Source organism: Brassica rapa, chromosome A02 (genome assembly GCF_000309985.2).
Source record: "Brassica rapa cultivar Chiifu-401-42 chromosome A02, CAAS_Brap_v3.01, whole genome shotgun sequence".
NCBI classification, from domain to species: Eukaryota; Viridiplantae; Streptophyta; class Magnoliopsida; order Brassicales; family Brassicaceae; genus Brassica; species Brassica rapa.
In genome coordinates, this window is record NC_024796.2 from 6,330,324 (window position 1) to 6,339,843 (window position 9,520).

Here is a 9,520-nt window from a genome sequence, read left to right on the forward strand (position 1 = left end):
TAAAATCGAAACCCTCATATTTTGTTTATGTTATGAATTTTATTTTACTATTGATGATGATCAGTAACATGCACGTAATAAACAGCACAACTTCATAATATAAGAGAAACACAAACTCTGTTAATCAAGATATGTATCATGAATTTAGCTATTAGACTAATTCTTCATTGGTCTCTATATTTGAATTTGGCAATCAAGTAAGATGTAACTGGACTTGGAACTAGTACGTAGCCAATAGCCAATGATGGGTAATGAAATCGAGACCTCATATTGGTCTTGTTTTATAAAATTTTATTTGGCTATTGATGATGGATCAGTAATATACACGTTGTAATAACTGCACAATTACATAATGTTTTTATTCTCCAGCTCTGTCTCTATCTTCAAAAGCAAAGCCAGAGAGACAAACTCTCCTCAGATAATCAGAAGAAGCTTTCAAATTCGTTTCACCAGTGAGATTCCACTAGTATCACCACCCCACTCTTCAAATACAACTATAACGTTCTGAGGCTTGAGCCATGAACGAGGTACATGATACCTACAAAAAGAGACAACAACTCTATGTATCAAGATTTGTATTATAAGACCACATCCAAAAGGAAATAACAAACAGTTTTGTTCTTACCATCTTTGAGAAGCTTCACCACAATTACTTAGACATTTCGTGGCAGTGAATTCTCCAGCGTAGTTGCAACGTCCACAGTTTCCTCTAGCTTTATAAGCAGCCCAGTGACGACCAATGTTACGACCGTTTATCCAAACTTGACCTTTCCCCATTGTGTTCATATCCACAGCCAATGGTTCGTTTCCTGGTGGTGCCGCAAAAATAGACTGCAACAATTCAAACATAAAAATGTTTTTTTTCATTTCTTCATTATTGTGTTTACAATCTAATTATGACATTATATTATAATTTGCTTTGTTGTGTTTATCTTACCTTGTACCAAGTCAATGGTTGATTCTTGGCCAAAAATGATCCTTGATTCCATCTAACAGAGGCAGTCGGGGTATGAAGACTCAAAGCTTCACCTTTCATACCAACCTGTTCAAAATCACATTTTAAATCATTTGTTATGATTAGTTTCTTGTTATTATCAAGAAACTCAAAACTTATTGGCTTTGAACATCAAAGAGTACCTTATAGGACCATTTCCATTTTGACATGTCCCATGTTCCTGAGTTAACTCCCTTTAGTGTGACCCCTCCAAGAATTCCTTTGTTCCACGTCTCAAAGTGTTTACCAACATTCTGCAAACAAACCAAGAACAACCACAAAGTTCAAAGATCTAATTAACAACAGAAAAAAAAAGAAAAAAAAAGGAGCTAGTTTATCCTATCAGGAACTAACCGGAAGACCAACAACAACACTCAACAGAGCAAGCTTGTTGACACCTGCGTGTAGCTTGATCTTCTGGCTAAATGTTAGTGAAGTGTGTTCAAGTGATCCATAAGCCCTTCCTGTAACATAGAACATACCACCCAACAATGTTGTCAAGTTACAAAACTAGACAAGATGAGACAAACCAAGCTTTAAAAAAAAAAAAACAAACAAACCAAGCTTTAAAAAATAAAAAAAGAAAACCAAGCTTTGATCGTTTGTGTTAATATTACCTGCAAACTGGCCATTGACAAAAACATGAAGAGCATGCCCAGCTGACCAAGCTGTAAGAAGAGGGAAATCACCAGTCTTCAGAAACCTCTCACCAGCACCAACTGTAATGCTGAGTAAAAAAATAACCACAAGGAAATAAACAAACCGTGAGTTTATTTTTTCCAGGAGACTGACACAAGTCAAGAGAGTTTTGAAGTTATATACTTACTCTGTTAGATACCAGAAGTAGTCAGACTTGTCCCAAGTCATGCTTATCTGTTCCACAAGCCCGTTTCTTGGAAACGTACCAGCTTCATTCGCAAAAGGAACCACTTCATTGAATGATTCCCAAGAGAATCTTGTTCCAGTTGAAACCATATTCCTGTGTGCGCTTGGTGCATTCACCTGTTTAATTCAATTTAATTTAAAAAATCATTAAGATAACTAGCTTTTCTTGACAAACAAGTTTTCTTTCTTTTCTAACCTTTGCGGTGTTGTAATATTCTGTTTTGCAATCAGGTAAAATACTAACGGACCAAGGAGGCAAATCATATGGGAACCCACGGAACATAACTCTCGCTGGAGAGTTCACATCGTTGTTCGATAAAAACGCAGCACAAGATGACTTAGACCAGAACACATGAGCCTGAAAGCAACATTCAAATGATCATTACGTTTCTTTTCTATAAATGTTAACTACAAGTTACAAAAAAAGATTTGATCCTTTTACCTCTTGTTTAGCTCCAAGATATGTGACGGTTGCATCAGCAGAAACCAAAGCTGGCTCGCTGAGTTTGATGACTTTATGTAATGCTTTCAAGTGACTGTACTTTGGTTCTCTTGGTAAGCCTTTACGTAGTAAACAGAATCAGATTAGCTAATCATTATGACAGATTTTGATGTATGTTCTCAGTTTTGGTTAGTACCGTATTCATCGAGAGGTGCGTCGTAGTCATAGCTTGAAGCCATGAACTCACCAGCAGTTCTGTCGAAGTTCGTCCCTCCATGATACTATATAAAAAAAGAAAACGTAAATTGAACCGAGATGTTATTTTACATTGTTTTATTATATGTAGTCATTGCATTCGTATGTAGCTCTGTTTTATATTACTTACCATATAGTAATTGACAAAGGAACCTCCTTTGAGTATGAATCTTGCAACGGAGTATGCTATATCTTCCACTGGTCTATATGGTACAGCACCTCCAAACTCGGTATACCTGAGATTTAATTTACAAATTGTTTTATTTATTTTTTTAAGTTGAGAAAATTATGATTCTCAAAAAAGAAAGTTGAGGAAATTATCCTACTACAATCTATAATTTCTATTTAACTGAATTAAGATAGTTTTATTTTCTCGGCATATTGATGTTGTGACTTACCAACCAGTCCAATTCTCTGTCCACATCTTGGGCTTGTTGATTGAGTTTGGTTTGAAATCCTCACAGTAATAACCATTGCATGTGTCGATCTGAAATTTGCATTAGCAAAAAAAATCATCATAAAGGAAAGGAGAAATTTGAGAGAATTCAACTTCACAAATAAAATATAATATAACTGATCCAAATTTTGTTTGTTTTATTTTAATTTTGTACTGAGAAAAATGAAAAAAAAAAACGAACAGAGATGTCAATGATATATTCCGGTAAAACCCAACCCATACCGAATCCGCAGAAGTTTGGTTTAGATCAAAAACCCAAAATCATTTTTGTATTCAACTAAAAAAAGATGAAGAATAATTTTCAGTTTTTCCTAACAAATACTTTCTTTGCCAAGGTATTTATAATTAGAAAGAAGGAAAAGGAAAGAACATACAATTGGAGAAGGAGCATCCTCTTGCTTGCACATGATCCATGGAACACCTGTTTGGAGTCCTAATGCCATTTGAGCTGCCCATTGTGTGTAAGCCTTCGCAGGTGCACCACTATTCCACTCCACTGGTCCATATTCATTCTCAATCTGTCCATTTTTTTTCATTTACATAATAAAAACACTTTTAATTTGAGCCGTCCATGTCTAATCATTGGTTAATGATGATAATTAATGTAACAAACAGCAACAATATGTGAAACCTGTGCAAGAATGATGGGTCCTCCTTGGGTTTGAAATAACCTTTCGGCTTTCATCATCCATACAATCTTTTCAGTGAATTTCTTCATTGCAGCCTTTTCAATATCAATTAGAATTAACATTAATCATCAAATAAGGAGACAAAAATGTTAACATATAATGGGTGAAAGATGGGCGTATATAGAGAGTTTAAACCTTGAAGGGCTCATTATCCGTCCTAAAAGCTATACCAGGAACAAATTTGAGCCAGACCGGAAATCCCCTAGAAAACCATAAAAATTAATTAAAATCTTATAACTAACGACTTTTTTTTTTCTAAAGAGAAATTAGTAATTTTATCTTACCCGAAGTTCCATTCTGCGCAGACAAAAGGGCCAATCCTGAGATTAACATAGAGACCAGCTTGCTGCACCAACTTGATAAACTTAACCAAATCATACCTGTCTCCAAAATAATACTGGACAACCAATAATACAGAGAAAATGAGAAGAGATGTGACTTGTGAGCGAAGAAAAGTAATCTAACAAACGGTTTAATATTTATTCTTTTGTAATTACATTTCCAGGAGAAGGTTCGTGGCCATTCCAAAAAACATAAGTCTCTATCACATCCAAGCCTCCTTCTTTGGCTTTCTGTATAAGACCAGGCCACATCTACACAAAACAGAGCATTCAATGATTCATGCATTTATTGTTTAGAATAAGAAAAAAAATCTAACACATTATGTAGACAATAAGCAAAAACCCATGTGAAGTAGAAAGCTTGGAAAGAAAAACATATTGCACAAAATCAAATTAAGCCAATAAATTCAAGAAAACAGAGGAAAATAAGAGTTTTTTAATTTATCAGAAGTTATGAAATTTACATTTAGGTTTTGCAGAAGAAACACTGAATAAATAAATAAAGAAATTGATTGATGTGAATAAAGATTATTACCTCAGGGGTGCTTCGTGGATAGTGAATGGAACCTGAGAGAAGAATTCTTCTTTGTCCATTGATGATCACAGCTTTACGATCATAAGAGACTGTTGCTTTTACTGAACAGATCAATGATGAATAACAAAGAATAGCCAGAAAAATGGAGACTTTATCTCTAACATTCAATCCCATTTCTTTTGATTTTCCAGACGAATAAGATTCGTACTGAAAGAAAAATCTGTTAAAATGGGCTTTTGGGTTTGGAGCAATGCTTGTTTTGGAGTAATATATATAAGAAGAGAGAGATGGTGATACATATAAGATGATGTATGTATAGATTTAAGGATAGCATATCTATTCTTTATTCTTGGAAGAGATTAAAGATAGAAATTTATCTTGCGTCTGTCTAATCTTGTTTGCTTTGTGCGGGTGACTTTGAAACGTCACAACCTACTTATTTTAGTTTGATTAATTTTGGATTTTCTTTTTTTTGACTAGGTAGCTCACCCACAATATGAGGGGATATATATTTGTAGTATTGTTTCCTTTAAAACAATAATTTCAAAAGAAAAAAAAACAAGTGTTTTATGGAGTAGTAAATAACATATGGTGATGATTGTTTTGCAAGTTTTTAGATTTTGATTTTTGGTTTTTAGATTTTGGTTTTTGGTTTATAGATTTTAGATTTTAAATTTTAGTTTTTGATTTTGCAGTAGATTATAGATTTTTGAAAAGCATGAATAGTTGTTTTAGATTTTGGTTTTTAGTTTTTGGTTTTTAATTTTTGGTTTTTGTTTTTAAAAATTAAGAAAATGAAAAATATGATTAATAGTAAAAGCATTTTTATAAAAATATAGAAAATAATATAATCAAAGCACATATGAACTTATTTTTAAAATAAATAAATTATTTTGTTGATTCTTAACAATTTCAACTCATAATTTTAGAAATTAAAATTTTAATGATAAATAAATTATTTTGTTGATTCTAAGTAATTTTGAATAGTTACTATGGTCATGATTATTTATTAGGCTAAGATTTCGATTTTTAATTTTTTTTTTGGTTTTTTTTTTTAATTTTGGATTTTGCAGTAGATAATTAGTTTTCTGAAAACAAGAATGAGATTTTGGTTTTTGTTTTTAAATTTATTAAGATATTTAATATAATTTCTTTGTTTTTGTTTTTTTCTGTAATATTAGTTCTTAGAATATGGTTAAATTATTATGGAATTCATTTAAATAAAAAACCTCTAATAGTTTGATATGTGGAGAATATTATTTTTGTGAGTTTGTGTTTGTTTTATAAAATGTTGATGTGGTTTTATATATTATATAATTAATAGCTAGTTAAAAGATAGTTACAAAAAAAAATTAGTTCAAAAAAAAAAGTAGTCGTGGAATGCATTAGAAACCCATAAAATCTGGATTTTAGTTTCTATGAGTAAAATGGAAAAAAGTTAAAATCTGGTTTCCCTAGAAAATAGAAAATCTATTTTACCAAAAATTTTGATTGGGGAAAAAGTAGATTCTACAAAAACAAAAACCAAAATCTAATCTAAAATCTGCAAACATTCGATGGACAAATTACTATGCTTAAATAAAAAAATTTTGACGGTTTGAAAATTTGAATTTTCAGAAGGAAATAATCAAGAGTGATAATTATGTGAAAATATAATGAAATTTACTTATAATTGTCCTTTTTATTCATATTAGGTTCTTATTTTTGAAATTTAATACAAGCTAAAATGATGGTATCTTTTAGTTATCTTTTAAAATATTGTTTGAAGATTCTTTTTATACACTAAATGAAATTTAATTTTCTACTTTACCCCTAATTATTCTATTATTATTTTTTCAGTTTTATTAATACATTAAAATAATAGGGTTAAAAGTTAAGGTGGTGTTATTCAATGGTAGATTTCAAGTTAGTTCTTTAGGTTTTATAACCTAGTGTTATTTAATGATTCATTTTAAATCTTTTATTGAAATCTAGTGTTATTGGTTTTTGTATTTAAAATATTAGTATTAAAAAAAATTGAAATCTAGTGTTATTGATTTTTATATTTACAATTCTCTCGACTTAAAGAATTTAAAATCTATAGTTATCCAGTCAAAGATTTGAATATAGCATTTAAAATCATGTGTTATTTAAATTTGATATATTCTTGCAACTTATTTGATTTGAAAGATTTTAACTGAATCTGGAGATATTTTCATGTGTAAAATAGATCACTCAAAATCTAACCTTTTACCTACAGATTTCAAAAAGATTTTTGTTATTACAATTGCAAATGAATAAATCGTGCCTTTTTTTCTTGATGTTATTTGGTTTGTGCATTTTTTGAAGATTCTTTTTATACACTAAATGATATTTAATTTTCTACTTTACCCCTAATTATTCTATTATATTTTTTCTCAGTTTTATTAATACATTAAAATAATAGGGTTAAAAAATTTTGTTTAAAGTCTTACATTAAAATTATCAAATAATATGCAGTTTCTCAAAAAATTAACAATGATATTTATAATGTGAAACAGAAGAAATATTAATTGAACAAATAGGCTGATGACACAAAAGAAATCATTCTAATAAAGGCATGTTGGTCTAGTGATCAGTACAAGGAGTTAGTTTCGTTGTATCATAAGTTTAATCTATGTCCTTAGACAAAAAAAAAAGAAAAAGAAAGAAAGTTAAATCTATGTTCGGAAGATAATTTATACCATGCCGTGCTCTTATCAACCGTATATACACGCCCATACCATCCACGCCCGTTTTTTCAGCTCTTGAGTCTTATTCCGTTCTAATGGTTGGTACGTTAATTTTTCCAAAACCTAAAAGTTATGTTTACTGATCCAGCAATCACCACACAACTTTTTTCGTGTTTTGGCTTCACTCACACGGTATCGCGAATCACTTTCCAATAGGTCAACTGTAGGTAAAAGGTTAGATTTTGAATTCTAAACGGATGTGTGATAGAAAAAATAAGTCAACTTTGGTGATATAGATAGCCAAATCAATCATCTTAAGCATTTCTATATATCACAACTCGGGATGTTACAATTCACCCTCTCTCAAAGAACGCAATGTTCTTATTGCCCCATGACATGTCTCAAGACGCCTCTCAGCCTGTGGGCCCCATTCTTTTCCAACGGTCGGTGCATTAATTTTTCCAAGGTTCGAAAGTCATGTTTACTGACCCTGCAATCATCACAAGATTTTTCTCCATGCTTTGATCTTACTCATACGGTATCGTAAATCACTTTTCCATAGGTCACCAATCATTTCATTACTCTAGTTCAAACATGTTTAACTTTAGAATTTTAAATGGATGGGTGACGAAAAAGATAAGTCAACTGTAGTAACATAAATAGCCAAATCACTCATATTAAATTTTTTCATATATCACAACTCGTGATGTTACACCGGTCTATCTCAGATCCATTAAAATGTGTTGCCTAACTTGCCTACGCTTAGAACTGATAATATATATATATATATGATAAAACATAACATATATATGTGTGTGTAAAATTCGTTTTGATTCATACATATAAATAAGTTCGAGAGAGTACAAAACGGTGCTTTTCTTTGTATCCAAAAAGCCATTGCGTATGGATATACTTTCTTATTTTGAATTGTTTCTTTTCTTATTAATGTAATATTGTATTTGTAGTAATGTGTTGAGATATATTCGTTCACATTTTTGCTATTTGGTTTCGTCTTGAGAAAGAAAGCCAAGCCAAGTTGCCACATTCACATTCATGACATAGTTAAAGCTCTTCCGTCCACGGGAACCAGAAAGAAATAGTACCATATCTCGTTAATAACAATATATCTAGAAAGACTAGATAACTTCTTATAAATTAATCTTTAGATCAAATCAAGATATATAAATTTGATGTTATGTTTTCTCTTATATATATTTCATTGGATATTATTAATATCATTTTGACCAAACTAAATACTTCATCTGTTTTAAAATGGTCTATGTTTTTCAAAAAAGTTGTTTCAAAAAATTCTTTTTTATATTTTCAATTTATTTTCTTAGGCAACAATAGAAAATTTTAAGCTTTGAAGAAATTAATTATGTTTATTGAATTTTGATTGGTTAAATTTCTTTGGAAACAATTAATAACAAAAATAATGCATTATGATCAAACTTTAATATGTTTTTTAATATATGTGAAAATTTTAAAATATACTTTTTTATTCCGTTAAGAATTAAGATAGATATTTTAAAAAAAAGTTTGTTTCACAAAGATATATTATTGTGTTTTTATGAAAAAAGTTTAAACTTCAAAAAAAAATTGAATTTCTTAAATTACTATTAGTTAAAAGTTATCAAAAACTGAAAATTACAAAAAAATAATATATTTATTACAGTAATTCAATGTGTGTTTTAATATATGTGAAAATATAAAAAAAATCTCTTTGTAGAACGGATGAAGTATTTCCACTGTTTTGTTTCACAAAAAGTATCATTTAAACTTTTTTTTGTTAAACAAATAGTATTATTTTATAATTATAATGCAATTCATACTTAATTCAATTTAAAATTAATTTCAAACTTCATTGATGATTGATCTTATAAATAATTGTATTTATCTTAAATATTATTACTAAAATAGGTGTCAGTAATAAAAAATATAAGCACATTTTAATTTTTTTTGTTTGTTTTTATTATCATGAGGGTATTTCGGATCTATGAAAGGACTTAGATTAAACTCCAATGAAAAATGCAATTTACAGATACACCATTTGTTTGGATATGCAAATGTACCATAGGCACAGGTTCGTATCTGTGTAAGTATTAAGTATCCAGAAATAATGTGATTTAGTTTCGTGCAACTGGTGGATCGAACTTAAAATGCTTGGCATCTCAAACTTTTTTCCTTACCTCCCTTACACAAAATTCCTGATTATTTTAATCATTATAATCT

The 9,520-nt window shown here is 29.9% G+C and overlaps 1 protein-coding gene across 1 annotated transcript; it reads right to left on the bottom strand.

Moving 5' to 3' along the window:
* Positions 1-245: 245 nt before the first annotated feature.
* On the bottom strand, positions 246-4,861 carry LOC103851804 (beta-galactosidase 4). Its single transcript, XM_009128673.3, has 18 exons — positions 4,599-4,861; positions 4,220-4,315; positions 4,007-4,119; positions 3,858-3,924; positions 3,665-3,757; positions 3,408-3,551; positions 2,975-3,063; positions 2,707-2,812; positions 2,518-2,602; positions 2,322-2,440; positions 2,076-2,237; positions 1,821-1,996; positions 1,612-1,721; positions 1,349-1,458; positions 1,138-1,248; positions 938-1,042; positions 626-831; positions 246-538 (listed from the first exon to the last, which is right to left on the bottom strand). The coding sequence occupies exons 1-18, from the start codon at positions 4,770-4,772 to the stop codon at positions 436-438; spliced, it is 2,169 nt and encodes a 722-aa protein (XP_009126921.1). The 5' UTR covers positions 4,773-4,861; the 3' UTR covers positions 246-435.
* Between the last annotated feature and the right edge of the window lie 4,659 nt (positions 4,862-9,520).

Bases quoted from the DNA above. Each gene is read 5' to 3' on its own strand.
- LOC103851804 (XM_009128673.3), bottom strand. From the start codon at position 4,772: ATGGGATTGAATGTTAGAGATAAAGTCTCCATTTTTCTGGCTATTCTT. The intron at 3,925-4,006 runs GTAAGATAAAAT...ATGGTTTTCTAG, and splicing joins TGCGCAGAATGGAACTTCGG to GGGATTTCCGGTCTGGCTCA. The intron at 1,043-1,137 runs GTACTCTTTGAT...GATTTTGAACAG, and splicing joins AATGGAAATGGTCCTATAAG to GTTGGTATGAAAGGTGAAGC.